This window comes from Toxoplasma gondii, chromosome XI, assembly GCF_000006565.2.
Source record: "Toxoplasma gondii ME49 chromosome XI, whole genome shotgun sequence".
Taxonomy (NCBI): domain Eukaryota; phylum Apicomplexa; class Conoidasida; order Eucoccidiorida; family Sarcocystidae; genus Toxoplasma; species Toxoplasma gondii.
Genome location: NC_031479.1, coordinates 2,205,789 through 2,221,230, shown reverse-complemented (window position 1 = coordinate 2,221,230; position 15,442 = coordinate 2,205,789). Strand labels below are relative to the sequence as shown.

The window sequence follows — 15,442 nt, the reverse complement described above, 5'->3', positions numbered from 1 at the left end:
CCCTATCAAAAAGCCCTGTTGAATTTCACAGTTGGATGCCCCTATTGTGTGTTCCTCGGGCAAGACTTTGGTACGGTCGAGTTCAAGGGCCCAAACGTTGCCGTTTAGATTTGTGCAGAGATATGCGCGGACGGTTCGCACACACCGAATTCCTAAGCCGCTTCTCCATATGCATATATTCATAATTGGATGAAAGTTTGTGACAAGACAAAGTCCGACAATATATGCCAATTCACAAACTAGCATAGTGGCTCTATACTTTGCCAGGAACCGCTTTCTGTGGGATGACGATACACTTTGTGGGCGGCGTCTACTTCAACAGGGAAAAAAAGGTTCAATAACAATGTAAGAATTCTACAAGTAAAACGACAGTCGATCCGTCATCGCTAATTAGTTGATTTTCCCCTCAACAACTTTTTTTCGGGCACAAGACTTCCGCCCTCTTAGTTCCTCAGGGACCGTAGGGACCTGTGACTGGATTACCCAGTTCCGTTCGACTAACGACGACAACTAACGTCGTTTCCTCGTCGAACATGTGTTTGCAGATTGGCCTCCGAGTAGTCACAAGAGCAAACACAGTTTTGCGTGTGCCGTTGCACTGTCCGTCGCCGGCACTATTCAAACGGAGACGATGACACCGTCTGAGGCCCATGCGAGCCTAAGGGAAATCATCCGTTTGTCCCACTTCGGCTGGGCCTTCACACTTTCGCGGGGTTCGCCTACACTTTGTTCGCTCCCCTGGCACTTCTTCCGGCGAGTGCGACCTCTTCATCTCGGACTCTGCCCTTTCTGGTTCCGACTGCGTACCGTGCATCCTTCGCTCCGACGCTTTCGGCCGCGAAGTTGTGGAAGAGGTGCCTGGGGTGGTTGGGACCGTGGGAGCTGCCACCTTTGGAGCGGGAGGACGCCCTGTAGATGTGGGGAAGTTCCTCGCTCTCGGCGAGTTCTGGACCGAATGCGTTTCTTTCGTCTTGGCCGTTCTGGTGACTTCGGGTGCGCGCAGCAGGCTGGTTTTCTTCCTCGAAGGTAGACCCACTGGAGCTTCCTCGCCACTCTCTGAGGTCTTCCTGGCCACACGCCGCGAGATGGCCGGGCGCGTCCGCAGCGCTATGGAGAAGCTGTTCAAGCTGCCTCTGAGCGTCCCAGGGGAGCGAAGAAAGACCTTCGTCTCGGCCGTTTCTGCCGGCGGCCACCAGCAGAGTTTGCTGTAGATGCTCGAGCAGCTGCTCGCGCGACTTCCCATGTGTTTCCGGCCACTCGTGCTCGTCAAAGACGAAGCCGCCGTCGGTCCTCCGGCCCCTGCGAGAGGGGTTCGGAACCATTCCATCGCGGGCTTCAACTGCGTGGCGCCGCTCTGAAAACTCGCCTGCGTTCCAGAGATGTTCGTCCTCAGACGGGACCGAGCTCAGCTGGTTCTCCAGACGCAGGCGACTGAGCTGGCTGTTCTGCGAATCCTCTCGCGCGCGCCGCGAAAAAGATTCGGCAGTTCCCAGAGCCCGACTTCTGTTGCGCGCAGCGGCTTGTGCGGCGGTGGCGCTGGGGAGGAAGTCTGCGGCGCACGCGCCGAAGTCGCGTCTTCGGCTTCCGCGTTCTTCTTCCTCTAGGCGTTCCCGGTTGTCGCCAGTTCGCCCCGCAAGCGCCGGAGCAACGCGGCGGCGAGGACTCTCTGGACTCACGCTTTTGTTCGAGAAGGCGGAGGCGCCTGACCTGCCCGAAACGTTCACCTCGGTCTCACCTGCGCCCCAGCCTTCCAGCCCGCCGGAGTCCCCCGCGAAGCATCGACGACGGCTGGTCGGCTGGTTCTGGCGCAGAGTTCGTCCAACCGAATCTCGAAAGTGTCTGATGCGGGCGTGGACCACGGCCTGGACGTGGTCGCGAAAGAGCATCTGCGTCGCGGGGTCTCCAGGAAAAACGAAGGAAACCAGGAACTCACGCAGCTGCGCACGCGCCGGCGCGTGAATGAAACACGTCTGGTACTTGACCACAATGATCAGCAGGAGCTGAAAAAAACACGCAAAAGAATCGACAAGTATTCAGCGACATGCTGCCAGCACAACAAGAAAACCGCGCAGACAGCAGAGCCGCCAGGGAAGCATCACACACCGACTTAGAAGTGGTGCCTCCGTTGCACTCGCTTTATCAGATCGAAGATCGTGACGAACCTCTTTGCACCTTGTGCATTCATCACTAGTGGCCCGTGGCGTCGACACATGACTTTGTGTCTCCTCTAAGGAACGCAACAAGGAAACCGATCCGCTTTCTCGAAAGCGTATCGACGCTGGCTTGAGCAGCTGTCGGGCAAAACGCCCCCTACCTTATTGATGAGAGAAGTGAGAAGTTCGTCCACTTCCTCCATAATTTGTTGACCAGGGCCTCCAGGAACGAGGACGGAGCTGCCGCCAGCCTCGAGGCGCTTGCGGAGTCCGAGCAGGGCGCGCTGCTCCACGCCGTTGATGGGCACAGCTGGCATGAAAGGGAAGAGCCGGATGGCCTTGGTGCTGTTTTGCGCGTTGTTTCCGCCCGAAGAGCAGACGCAGCTCTTCAGGTGTCTCTTGATGTGCAGCTGGTAGAGCGCGGACTTGAAGCTGAAGTACTCCTCGGCTTTGCTCAGCACCTCGCAGATGTGCTTGAGGAGAGCGACTTGTTGCTCGCTGAGCGACTCATCTTCCCCAATAATCAGAGTGTTTGCTCCGCTTTCGTCGTCGCCCTCTGGATCGAGCTCCAGGTCACTGTCTGCCGTGCCGGGCAGCTCTTCGCGGTCCCCCCGCGCTTGCCCCAGCCTATTGCTCGTGCTCCGACATGCCGCTCGTTCCCGTCTCGAATTTCCGGGCTCCGCGTTGCGAGGAGGAAGCCCAGGAGAATCCTGGAGGCCCTGCTGCGCCTCCTCGCGCTTCGTAAACCCAAAGGGCGCCTGGTTGGCTGCCGCATCGGGGCCGTTGAACTCGCCTGCCTCATCGTTCCTCCTCGGCTCTGTCGCGCCCGTGCCTCGCCTGGCTGCGCCCTTCTCGCGCGTTCTCCTCGCCTTGTTCGTGTTTCTCGGACTCGCGCCTGTCTGCTTTCTTCCGCGACCGACAGGCCGGACGCGCTTTGCGTCTTCTCCCTCGTCTCCGGGACTAGACTCTTCGTCTTCGTCGACAGGGCCTCGCCCGCGCTTCTTGCTGGCTTGTCGCTCGTCGGCGCTGTCCTCGACTTCACTCCGAGCACTGGACTTGCCTCGGCGCCCCGAGCACGCTCCCTCGACCCCACGTCGCCGCTTCCCCAACGCCTGGATGCCGCGACCGCGCGGGCCGGGACATTCTTCGGGGCGCATGCGCGCGTCGCGGTCCAGAAGGGGGAAAGCGCTGTGCATCTGGGCCTTGTGGCCCACAAGCTGTCTGTATGTGGGATTGTTTGCGACCGCGTCGCCTGGCGCCTCGTCCTCATGAGATTCCTCCTTCGCCAGGAGCTGCTGCTGCAGGTTTGGAAACCGCGATACGAGCGACGAGAGCAGCGCGTCTTGAGCCGACTTGTCCAACTCTAAGCTCGCGCTGTCTTCCAAGGACGCGCTGCGGGGCCGAGGCGCCTGAGGCGTCCCGGCAGAGTCAAAGTCCAGGCGTTGTGTGCGCGGGGAAAACCCCTTGGCAAATGGATCCCCAGAGCCGCTCTCCTGCGGATCCACATCCAACGCCCCTGCGCGGAACAAATACTCACTGAGAGCGCGAAGGTCGAGCTCGGAGGCCTCACCTGTGAGGCGGCCCACCTCAGGGCCTGACCAGGTGTCCGCCTCCTCCCGGGTCAGCCCTGTCTTGCTTCCACAAAAGTCCTCGTCTTCAGCACTTCGGGGGTCCGAGACTAGCCCCGCTCTTGGTCCCGATGGAAGGTCGCCATTGGCAGAGTTGACCTTGCGGGTCTGAGGCGAGGCACTCCGCTCTGCGGTGTCCGTACACTGGACCGGGCGCACCTCCGCGCCGGGCCCTCGAGTGCGGGAACCAGCTTCGACACCCCGACTGTGCAAGGCAAGAGCTTCGACTTCCTTTCTCTTCGACGAACTCAAGCCCTCTGCCGCAGCCGACAAGAGACTCAAAGCCTCTCGGTTTCCATCACAGCTTCCGTCGTCGTCGCGCTGAACCGCGGAGCGCCACAGGCGACCGCCAGCGACATCGGCTGAGGATATCGCGTGGAGATCGGTCTCCCCTTGCGCCTCGCCGGGCGCGGGTTCCTGACACTGCTTCACAAACTGCATGAACAGGTCGACAATGTGCTGCTGGGTGGTACCTTTTAGTCCCTCCCCATCGAGTTGACACGCAGAGTCCGGCGAGGACAGACTGTTCCCCAAATTCTCCAGAGGCGAAGACGTCTCGCCGGTGCCAGATGACTCCGGCCGAGACAGTGTAGGCGACCCGCCCCTCAGCTTCCGTCCTGCTGTTGCGTCGTCGGGAGTGCCTCTCCCGGAAGAGTCTCCTCCGTCGCTTTCGACCGCGAGTGCACTGTCCTGAGGCTCTGAAGCATCTGTCCGGGAACCCAGGAGGGTCTTATTGTCTAAGTCCTCCTCCGCGGAAACCGCATCCGCGTCTTTCGCTTCGCGCTTCAAAGTCTGCGCCACAGGCTCCGACGTGGAAGCCTCCGTTCTTCCCGTCAGGCGGGAGGAGTCGGAGACCGAGGACGCCTTGCCGTGTCCTAATGAGCACGCGGTCGAACATCCGTCGCTCGCCAAGTCGTTCTTCGCCTCGGGCGTCTTCGGCCTCTGACCGTCCTTCCCCTCGTGGCAGTACGTGGGTACCTTCAGTTTCAGATCGGGACCCTCTTCCGTCTGAGGGGCGACGCGACCGCTGTTTTTGTCTCCCTGCAAGAAGTTCGCGTCTGGGGCTCTGGAAACTGCCAGTTCTGCCTCCTCCATTTCTTCCAGCGGGTCCTGAACGGGAGTATGGGGCTGCGCCAAATGTGCCGCAAACGTGGGAAAAGGCTTCGCCACAGAAAGACTACTGTCTCCGGCGCCGCCTGACGGTTCGGACGTATCCGGTTGTACAGTCTGCACAGGGAGCTCTCTGAACCGGACTCGAGACTTATGGGCTTGCAAAGCGGTCCGTTTTATCGCAGAGAGAACGGCAAGCGCTCACTTCACGAAAAGTGGTTGGTACGGGGCGAGGAAACGAAAAAATGTGTAGAGCAGTCAAGCTCACCACCTAGCATGAGCCCCGTGTACACCAGAACAACCTGGTTCCGGGGTTTGAAGTTGGTGTCCATGTACCTCCTCATCCGTCGAGCGGAACTTGGAGCAACTTAGCCATAAGGATGGAAAACCTCGAGGAAAAGTCAAAAGGTCCAGACACCTCTGTCTCGAATTTGTCACGCGCTGCGTTCACGTACACTAGGTCGCTCTCAGCCTGTGGCGAAAACAGCCTCTCAACTGTTCGCATGCCGCGTAAATCTCTCTTCAGATAGAAAAGAAATACACGGCAGGACTTAGTGACAGTAGGACTCCCGTGCTACCGTTAGGACTCCAGGTGAACCATGCCAGGCTCGAACGGAACGGACTCTCTCTCGCAGATGCGTCGAGCTCTGACACGCGAAAGATCCTCGGAGGCTGTGCTAGAGACGCTTGCCGCTCGACATTCCAGTTAAATTTCTCCAACAAAATCGCATTCTCTTGCCCAGAGCGCTTCTCTACTATTTCCCGCTAATCACCTAGGGAGTGCCCGGAAGCCCTAAGCGTACCGCTTGGCTGGTTCCGCAGGGCTTGGCCGACACCCGCGGAAGTCGGGAGAACAAATAGCTGTTTCAGTCTAGGAGACACCAGTACCGATGATCTGCGAAAGACAAATCGGATCCCGCCCGAAAGTGCTGTAGCCTTCTGGTGCACATGGCCTATTTTGCCGCCGGACTGTCGCACGACCTGAGGAGGGTGAAAGCAAGAACTGAGTGGCACAATAGACTCGCGCGGTGGGCCACCCAGTAGTCAAGACGATGTAGACGAAGGGTGTCTCGGCTTTAGTCCAAAAGGGATCGAAATTGTAGAGAAATTCCCTTCTATTTAAGCTCGATAGTGGCCAAGAACGCTGCTACTCGCCACCAAGAGCTGTTTCTGTCTACCCCACGCCCCTGGGCTGGCACCTGACGTGAAGCTGGCACCAACTCGAGTGGCTTCCATAGAAGCCAGGACCGTTAGAGCACGAAAGGGTGTTTTCTCGCCACTCGTATGCCAAAAACAGCCGCCTTCTGGGAGCCCAAAGTGACGCCAGGAGCATGGAGTTCCGCCAGGACGGCACAAAAAAGGAAATGCGCGGCGGACTCTTTCCGGGGAAGGAGGAAGTGCTTTCAGAACGCCCCCGCGGCGAGGAGCACGGCCTAAAAGGGCACCGTAGCGCGGGAGAGGGAGAACCTAAATCTGCAAGGATACAGGTACTGACAGTGTACGCTTCCTCTGTGGCCCCTGCGAAGGAGCAGCGAGAAAGAGCTTGCGGAAAACGACAGATTTCTCTGCAGCAGTGAGCTGCAATGGAAATAGCGAACGCCCTGCACCGAAATCTGGGCACACCTGCCTGAACACTTGCCCGCGTTTGGGCAGCGGTTGCGTCGGGCTGCCAGCTTTCTTCGGCCCTCTCTCCCCCCCACCACTCTCCCGGAAGAGGACACAAATCGCCAGCGCAGCGGTCCTGCCTAGGGCCACAGACAGACGCCGATGATCGGGACCCGCGTGCATTTCGTTCCCAGTTCCGGGGAAGAGGAGGGGGGGAGGGGGGGGGGGTTACAGGATGGTGCCACTTCAGCCGAGCTGCGCCTCAGAGGCGGCCCGTGACGGGCGTGGTGTTCACCGCAAGCGTGAGACGCTCGGACAACAAACAAGAACCGTACAAACCAGAGAAAGCACTGGCAAAGGACTTTGGTGTTCGTTTTAGGGGAAACTGGGGGTGTAAGGTATTTAAAGGCGTCTGCCCAGGCCTTCTGACTGGGGAAATACACATTGCTGGAACGGAAAAGCTTATTGTCGAGGCAGAACCGACGCTGCTTGCACCCTCCTAGACAGGCGATGCGATACGATCCGTTTCGGCAATGACGAGCGCGCGGCAAGCTCGAGCACAGTAAAGAGCTCGGGCAGCGGCTAGGCGTCAGTTTCCTCGCGCGGCGAGCGCTGATCTTCTAAGCGCAAAGTCCGCGTCCACCCGTGACCTCGAAACTGGCAAGGAAATAGTAGGATTGTCACCTTTGTCAACGGAAGCGTCAACATGTCGACGTTGCGCAATCTTTGCACCCCTGGACGAGCCACTGAGTTAAGTGAAACAGGAACCCTGCACGGGAGAACGTGGCGAGAGTGCCAGAAAGGGAACAGGCCTACCTAGAGTTTTTCAGCTGCACAACCTGAGCAGACCTGAGTGAGGCGTGGGTTAGAGTTTTATCCGCTTTCACTTTGGTGGGAAGCGGCAATGATAAGTTCAAGACCGTCTTCTGGAATGTGACCTCGAAAAACAAGGAGGCTGCAGCCAGGACCTGCGCACACTAAGTGCACGCTGCCCCAGTCCCTGCCGGGAGAGTCGAGCTATGCTTGTACTGGAAACACAGAAGAAACTTCGAGTATATATGTCCGTGTCTAGACTGTGAAAAAAGCGGAATAAATGAGAACGCACAGGCTTGCGTTTCTGACGGCTAAACATGGAGATTTTATGGATACCACGAAATTATGATTACTCGGCTGCCAGGATGCAGTGGTGCAGCAGGCTAAGGTGGTATGTTCCGGCTGGGTATCCCCTATAGGGGATGGAAACGGAAACGGTAAAGAGTTAACTCAGAAGCCCTCTGGTGGAGAGTGAAGCCTGTCCGAACCATTAATGAAGTCTCTCCAGTTCTCGAGGATCATTTCGTTCAGGGCCAGTGAAAACACGCCATGAAACCAGAGTGTTCCACTCGATTGCCAACCTGGCTGCACACATACATACTATCTACCACGGCCAGTGAAATAACCGATTCTTGGAGAATCCAAGAGGCCTAACCATACCATTGCCGTAGTGGCGGATGATGGCAAAACCGCTTTTGCTCGTCGACACACGGATCGTGGTGCGCGGCAAATATTTCACTAGTCCTGCCTTCGCACCCGAGTTCGCAACGGCCAGTGGACGAGATTCACATCGTGTCAAAAGTGGCCCGTGTCAAGTCGCTTCCACCTCTCGCTTTTCTATCCTGACAAAATTCTACTCGGAGTCCCACTGCACTACCCCTGTCTACCACAGCATTCGGCTCTCTGGGGATATCTTACTGTGGCGCCTCACGCGAAACCTCCGTAGCAGTGTAACCAATGAAAATACCAGCAAAACCGACAGTGGTTCGCCCCAATGACAATGGAATAGATAGGGATAAGCCGTTTCCGGCCCTCACCTGGCCCTATTAAGCTTTTTGCATCTGGCGAGCGCGTGCGTGCCTTACTTACAACGAAGATTGCCCATATCGCTGACAACGGCGCACGCGAGCCTACCTTTCGCTGATTCAAGCTTACATGGAGACGATTTCAGGTTTTCTTCCTCACTCTGTGGCCGCATCCCTTTGTCAGGTAACATATTCCAGAAAGAGTGCCTTTCAAAGCTTCTGCATGGCAAGTGGGCATTTTCACGTCTGTTCAGCTGGCAATTAGCTACTTTTTCTGTGACGAGCAGTGTAAATATGGCACTAAGAAGCTTTCTTGACCATACTTCTTCCCACTCCATCGCAGCTTGCGTGGTTTTACACACACTTCCATTCTCGCTAATAAGTCAGTCGTCGTTTTTCGTGATAGTGCCTTCTCTCCCTGTCCTTAACAGTGTGATAATAACAATCCAAAATTACGCCTCAAGCGCAGCAGCTGTGGAGCGACCTTAAAATCGTAGGAGAAAAGAAATGGAGCCCCGAAAATGGTTCTGTGCGAGTTCTATCAAGTTGCTCTCCATGCCAACTTCATTCTTCGTCTTTCTAGAAGATAGGATTCACTACCGTCCTCTCTTTGCTGCCTTTGTCAACAAAGACATCTCTGCATGACAAGAGGAGTGTTGTCCCTACCAGACTCACCCGGATGAAATATGGCGAGAATGACATGCTCCTGCTACACATGTTTTCAAGCATCCTTTTCAGATTGCTGGAGGCGAGCGCTGTGCTACGCTGGTAACGCTTGGTTTTGCTGCTAGTCTCGCAGTTCTTGTATTCGCGTGATACACAGTACTTCCACGTCAATACAATTTCACTAGAAGCGCCCGCACTGACACCCTGTCCATGAACCCTATGGATGAACGATATATGGCCTGCAACTTTGAGAAATCTAACTCAAGTGGCACATTTACACCTCCTGCGAACGCAAAAACCGGAAGAATTCAGACAAAGACCCGGAAACTATGAGCCTAACACCCAAAGTAACGGACTAAGAGATTGGAGCCCTAAATACTGTCTTCCTTCATACAACACACGTTAGAAATCTTCTCGACTCCAAGCTTTAGGAACTCAATAAATTTGAAGCGCTTGCCTTTCAGTGCTGCCTTTTGTTCCTTGGTGATCGTTGTGACAATAAAATATGCGTATACACTGTACACACACACATACACACACAACGCCTCCTACACAACAGAGATGTCCACGTATAACCTTTAGAGGTCCACCCTCGTGTTGAAAGAGAAATTCGATCTTCCAGCACCTGACTGGGAACTCCGTTTTTTTGCTTGCGTATCGTTGCACCTAGTGAATCCAACATGGAAGGGACTAGCTTCTTCCTATGAGAAAGAAGAGGACAAGGAGAGCCGAGAAGCGGCAGAGAGTTATTCCTTCAACAACACCAAGCCGAAGCTACAGACTTAGCTTTGTCTTCCTCTTTCAGTTTGTTCCTGAGACCGAATGCCGACACTAGAGCAGGCATTACCTTCCGTACACCACTCCAATTTTACGATGGTGCTGACAAACTGCCTCGTAGCTTCTTGTCTTCGTCTTGCTACTTTTCTCGTGAGAAGCTACTTTTTCCTCTGTCCGTCTCTTTTCCTTTTCAGTGCAAAACGGGATCTTTCTTTGTGCTCCAGTTTTCTTTATCTGTGCCTTCGTTCTTTTCCCTCGTATCCCGGGAGGCTTTGGCCGGACACCGAGCATCCTCTAACGACGTCGCTGTCCCCCTGTGTTCCTTAACCCTTGTCCCAGGGGGTCGTGTCTCGACGTCTCGTCCTTTTCCCCCTGCTTCCCTGACCTTGATTTCGCCGAGATTTTCCTCCTCCTATTTTCGCTGTTTTGTTCCGTGTCTTCGTTCGTTGGGCAAACTTTCATGTCGGCGCCTTCTTGCCCCCCATATCGCCGACACCTTCCCAGAACACTGCCTCGCATGTCTTGCTTGGATAGGTTCGTCCCGTCGTTAATTCTTCTCCACAGGGGCTTCTTTTCCATGTAAAAAACATTTAGCGTCACTCGTTTTCGGCCGAGAGAAGTGCCTTCCTTCTTTGCATCTTCTAACGACCACCCCGTGAAAGAAACATCCCGTGTGCCTCTCACTGTGCTGGCCTTGCTGAGAGGACACCTGCCATTTATTTCGTCACTTTTCCAGGCGGAGAGAGAAAACACCTGGAGACATTCCTTCCTCTTTCGACTTCTGCCTACCAAATCATTCTGTCCGACTTCTTGTCCTGTTCCTTCTGGCGAGAAGGCGCCTCAAGCTCGCTTTTCTCTGGAAAAATGACGATGGAAGGGCAGCAAGACCTCACCGTCATCCCCCCTCTCTCTCATCAAGATGCAGACCGAAGATGGGCTGTCCAACTTCGTGTCTACGATATCTCCAGAGGAATGTCAGTCGCAAACTTCTCAACAAAACGATCCTGACTTCTGCCCACTTACATTACCTTTGAATAGAACAGGGGACACTGCTGCATTGAAGATTTACGGTTTAGGTATACTACGGAATCTTTGAGCATGCACACAGATAGAGGTCCCTAACTGTCGCAAGGGACTGAGCTGGGGTTCCGATACACTGACGATGTTGTTCGTGAATGCATCCGTCAGCACTGGTAGACCTCCTGAAGTCCTATACGTTTATATGCGCCTACATAGCCTTCTGTCTATTATCTATCTGCCTATATATCTATCTACCTGCCTACATGTCTATCTCTCTGTCTGGAGATGGAGAGGCAAAGGGGGTATTTTTATGGAGGGAGATCGGTCGTTTTTTCACATACGTTTCAACAAATTCGTTTAGCGGCAAGGCTGTTTGTGAGCTTTCTTGCTTGCTTCTCAGAGCCCGGCAAATGTCGCCGCTTCTTCTTGGGCGTCAGATCGATGGCATATGGCACACTGGCGTCGTTGTGTATGGAATTGAATACTTCTATGGTGAGTTCTCCGAGAGTTGCGACAGCTTGAAATTCAGAGACACATACGAAATTTTTGGTATACACAGCTACGCGGGGTGCATGCAGGCAACGAAATTGTTTTTATATCACACGTCATTTTCGCATGCACACGTAAACACTTTCCACTGTATACATCTTTTTTCCTCGCATATGTATTGACATGCTGGAATGCGCAAGTGGCGCGTGTTCTGCCCGTGAGATGTTTTTGCACTCCGTTTTTTACAGAGACTGGTGTGCGTGCTTAGAAAGGTTCCCACTTGAAGAGTCTTTGTCAAAGAGGTAGAAATTCACCGCACTCTTTCCTCGCACCAGCTCATCTGGATGTGCACGCTTCTGATGTCACAACAAGGCAGTGCCCCTTTTGGTGTCTCGACACTCTTTGGCTTTGCCTTCTTCCCTAGGTTCAATCTCTGCTAGTTCAATCCCCATTGCTTCGACAAAATGGGATATATAGCATTGTAGATGATTCCGAAGAGATTTTTTCTCCGCAGTCCAAAACGATTCCACCACTCCAAGAAAGAAGGTAATTATAGTCCGTAGGAAACTGAATCCGTGTGTGGTGAGTGCTGAGTGGCTCAAGGAAGAGTTGATCCAGCCTCGTATTGTTCCGTCAGAGCCCTCTTCCTTCTGCGTTCTTTTTCGCGAAACGTTTTGTCTCCAGGAGGCGGCGTGTGCACTCTTCCTCCTGAGGAAGTTGAACGAGATTACCAGATGCAGCCCACGTGTGTCGTCAACATGGGTTTTACCACCATCGACAAATCGACCTTCGACGCGTAGGTGCTTGACTCGAATGTCTCTGCGCCGTCAGTTAGTAACTTCTTGCCACGAGCTATTCACCGACACCTAACATATTCGTGTATCTGCGGCATTACACCTCACCTATTTCAAGATAAGCACACCGGACGATGTTCCACGTACACTTCAGCACGCATGCGTGTACACACCTGTTTGAACTAGCTTTTTTAGGTGTTCCCTTCTAAGTGTCGAAGCACGGTGACCTCGGACGCTGAAGAGTGTCTTCCAGATGGTGACTTGGCCTGTTTGGCGTGCACGCCTGCGCAGATTCGTCGAGCAGATTTCGCCGCGGTTCACAGCCGCGACATACGACCTTCTCAACTGGAACTGCAACCACTTTACGACAGGTGCGTCTGCGTTCACCTAGGAAAAGTGGAACTGGAAAGAACGACCTCCTGAAAGATTCTCTGGGCACTCACTTTGGGTTGGAAGCACTGAGAGCCGTTGCCCGACAGTCACGGGCACATAACGTGAGTTGTGGAAGTTCTTTTCATCTCCGGTTCGGTGCATGCGCAACCCCTTCAACCTCAACACAGCCTTCACCGAGGAAAGAGTTCCTACTTCGCGATTGTAGCGACGGTGAGGCGTCGGGGGTCTCTTGTTTAGATCGCTGAAAGTGTTGGATGTCTCTGTTCTATGGCATTAAGGATATTCCACACTGATTATGTTATACGGGATAGGCGCATGTAGTGACGGATGCTGAATACCTACCATGAAAAACATATTTTCGTTGAAATCGCTTTTCTAAAAGTGCATGGAAAATCGTCTCCTTGCCCTCGTTTGTGCTATTCCAGAGCTGACACAGTATCTGCTGAGCAAACCGATTCCGGATTATATTCGGTTCCAAGTCCAGGAAGTGGCGCAGACCCCGATGGGCAGGATGATTTTGCCGATGCTGCAGAGGCAGCAGCAAGACATTCAGCGCGTGGCCGCTGCGATGGGCCGGCGAACGCTCTGGACTCAGGGCGAGTCTCCCCAGGCCGTGGCTGCTTCGCCAGCCTCGGAAACTTTCTCCCCACCGGACATCTCGAGTCCGCTCGCGACGGTGCTCGGCCGCGTGTGTACGAACAGGGAGCTGGCGCGGAGCACCAAGAAGGTCTTTCTCCTTACGCTCTTGACGGTGGTGAGCAACTTGTTGAAGCCCGAGCGCGACTCGAAGTTTCTGCGTTTGCGCCGCAGCAACCAAGTCATCCAGTCGAAGGTTCTACGCATCCCGGGGGGCGAGGAGGCGCTGGAGCTGCTTGGCTTCGAACTCCTGAGGGGCGGAGAGCCTCTAGGAGCCCGGCCTGGCGCGGCGGAGGCGCCCGGAGGGGACGCGAACGCAGAAGACGAGTTCGTCTTCACGCTGTTCAGGGACCCGACAACAGAGGCGAACGCTGTAGAGAAGTTAAACGTGCAGAAAACCGAGATTCAGGCTTTTTTCGATGCACTGGAGAGAGCAGGAGGCGCCACCACTCCAAGCGCTGCTTCCTCGGGTGCAGGAGACAGTGATGGTGGTCGGAGCGCGACTGCTGTTCAGAGCCCGGAGGAAAAATTCAAATTTCAACTGCAACAACTCGAGTCAATGGGGTTTCCAGATACCCAAAAAAACATCGAGTAAGTGGAACACACACTGAAACTTCACCGCAATTAACTTCCTGTCTTTCTTTACTCGCACCGCCAATATATGCATATATGTATAGATGTAGATGTGTGTACAGTTATCTGAGAAAGACATGCCTTTGCCTGTGTGGGTAGACACGCAGACGCAGACGCGACTATCTGTAGGGATTTGCGTGCGTGCGTGCGTGCGGTGAGGGAGAAGGGAGACGAGAGACAGTCGAAGGAACCGCGAGAAGAAATTATCGGTTTTGCTGACAGGCTTGGTTCCTCCCTTCCGATGCTGCGCAAAAAAACATCTAGGCTGTGATTCCGCGTATACATGCATTATTTACAGAGCCCTGCAAGCTGTCAATGGAAACTTGAACGCGTCGATTGATCGTCTTCTCAGCTGAGAGGGCCGCGAGTCGACTTCGCCTAGAGTCTCCGGAACTTCTGTGCATCTGCAGCGCTTCGGTGAACGATGAGAAGATTTGTTCGATTCCTCGGAGTGACAGTCGACACATCACGGGAAGTAATAAAATGCTTGCATGCACTCAGTGAAGCCACAAAAAGTAGAGTGCCTCAAACAAGGCGGTGTCAGAAAAGCACGCGACCACGACACGCCTTTTGTGCGACTCCCGGGTCCTTGCTGGGCAAGCCTAGCCGACCTCTTGCAAAGAGAGCGAGAGTAGGGAGCCTCGCCGCGAGTTTTCTTTTCCAGGCCTCCGGCAGAAATATCAGAAGCGACGCAAAGGGCGAGAATTGCTCATAAACAGTAGATGCGCGCCGAGCATCATCGCATCGAGGTGCTTTTGGCAAGTCGGTGTCATTTTCAAATGGATTTTTGTTTCCAAGGGCATCACGTGGGTACCTGTGCATCGTTTAAATATGGAAGACAACCCTCGCGGGTTGGGAAGAATGCTGTACTGTGTAAAAGAAGTCACGACTGCCGCGTTTTGACCAGAAACCGTAGGCCATGTTTACTGTATGCACATGCGTTTTTCGGTCCATCAGTCCATGCGTTCAGCTGCACAAGCGTCTCGCATTGCTGTGGAGAAGTTGTGGGTTTCAATGACCGTTTGAGGAACAATGTTTCCTTTCGCCGGTGGTACAAAGAGGATCACGCGGGATTTTCGTACGAGTTGCTTTCACAAGTCTACGTGCTGCTGAGGCTGCAGAACCTTGACTTTACAAGGATGTACTTTCCTTTTGAAGCGACTCTCTTAGCAAGAAGAAAGACTTCTTGCCCTTCCTGTGACACAGAACGACCCTCGTTGTCGGTGGCTGTCCAGCCGCTACTCCTCTGTAGATTTTTTATCAAGATCTGAGAGGTGGTGTCACTCCTTCCTGATGTTGGCGTAGTTTCGGTCGCTGACGCGTCCGTGTGAAGTTCCAGATCTCCTAGAAAACGCAAGTGGGGCGGCCTGTCTCGAGAGCAGACTCCCTCGGCACTCGAACAGAATGTGCAACACTTCCCGATGAATCCGAAACTTGGGAACAGCACCCTAATGGCAGAGACATTTGATAGTCTAAGCATTTCTTCATTAGGTTTTTGCACATTTCGTCAGTCTGTGCGTTGAGTCCCGCGACCAAAGAATCATAAACGGCATCATGACGAAGTACGTATAACTAGCTGGCTTGGTGCGGTACTGAGGTGTGAGAACGTCCTTTTCACAAGAAAATAGGTTTGACATCATTGAGCGGCTCATCGTGAAACTTCGAAAAAAAATCAGTGTTTGTGTGTTCTACCAAGAATT

The 15,442-nt window shown here is 54.2% G+C and overlaps 2 protein-coding genes across 2 annotated transcripts; one reads left to right on the top strand and one right to left on the bottom strand.

The window, feature by feature from the left end:
• Positions 1 to 6: 6 nt before the first annotated feature.
• Positions 7 to 6,461, bottom strand: TGME49_311700 (hypothetical protein). Its single transcript, XM_002364361.2, has 2 exons — positions 2,315 to 6,461; positions 7 to 2,000 (listed from the first exon to the last, which is right to left on the bottom strand). Exons 1-2 carry the CDS (start codon positions 4,874 to 4,876, stop codon positions 720 to 722), a joined length of 3,843 nt encoding a protein of 1,280 aa, XP_002364402.1. The 5' UTR covers positions 4,877 to 6,461; the 3' UTR covers positions 7 to 719.
• A 3,498-nt stretch (positions 6,462 to 9,959) lies between these two features.
• TGME49_311690 (UBA/TS-N domain-containing protein) lies at positions 9,960 to 14,918 on the top strand. The gene is made up of 6 exons (XM_002364360.2): positions 9,960 to 10,751; positions 11,198 to 11,289; positions 11,971 to 12,082; positions 12,372 to 12,451; positions 12,899 to 13,700; positions 14,041 to 14,918. The coding sequence occupies exons 1-6, from the start codon at positions 10,642 to 10,644 to the stop codon at positions 14,096 to 14,098; spliced, it is 1,254 nt and encodes a 417-aa protein (XP_002364401.1). The 5' UTR covers positions 9,960 to 10,641; the 3' UTR covers positions 14,099 to 14,918.
• The last annotated feature ends 524 nt before the right edge of the window (positions 14,919 to 15,442 follow it).

What these genes read in the sequence shown, in the direction of transcription:
- TGME49_311700 (XM_002364361.2), bottom strand. Translation starts at nt 4,876, where the DNA reads ATGGAGGAGGCAGAACTGGCAGTTTCCAGAGCCCCAGACGCGAACTTC. An exon ending in TCACTTCTCTCATCAATAAG is followed by an intron (nt 2,001 to 2,314) that starts GTAGGGGGCGTT and finishes TGTTTTTTTCAG; the next exon opens with CTCCTGCTGATCATTGTGGT.
- TGME49_311690 (XM_002364360.2), top strand. Translation starts at nt 10,642, where the DNA reads ATGACGATGGAAGGGCAGCAAGACCTCACCGTCATCCCCCCTCTCTCT. An exon ending in GACAAATCGACCTTCGACGC is followed by an intron (nt 12,083 to 12,371) that starts GTAGGTGCTTGA and finishes ACGCCTGCGCAG; the next exon opens with ATTCGTCGAGCAGATTTCGC. An exon ending in GATACCCAAAAAAACATCGA is followed by an intron (nt 13,701 to 14,040) that starts GTAAGTGGAACA and finishes CATTATTTACAG; the next exon opens with AGCCCTGCAAGCTGTCAATG.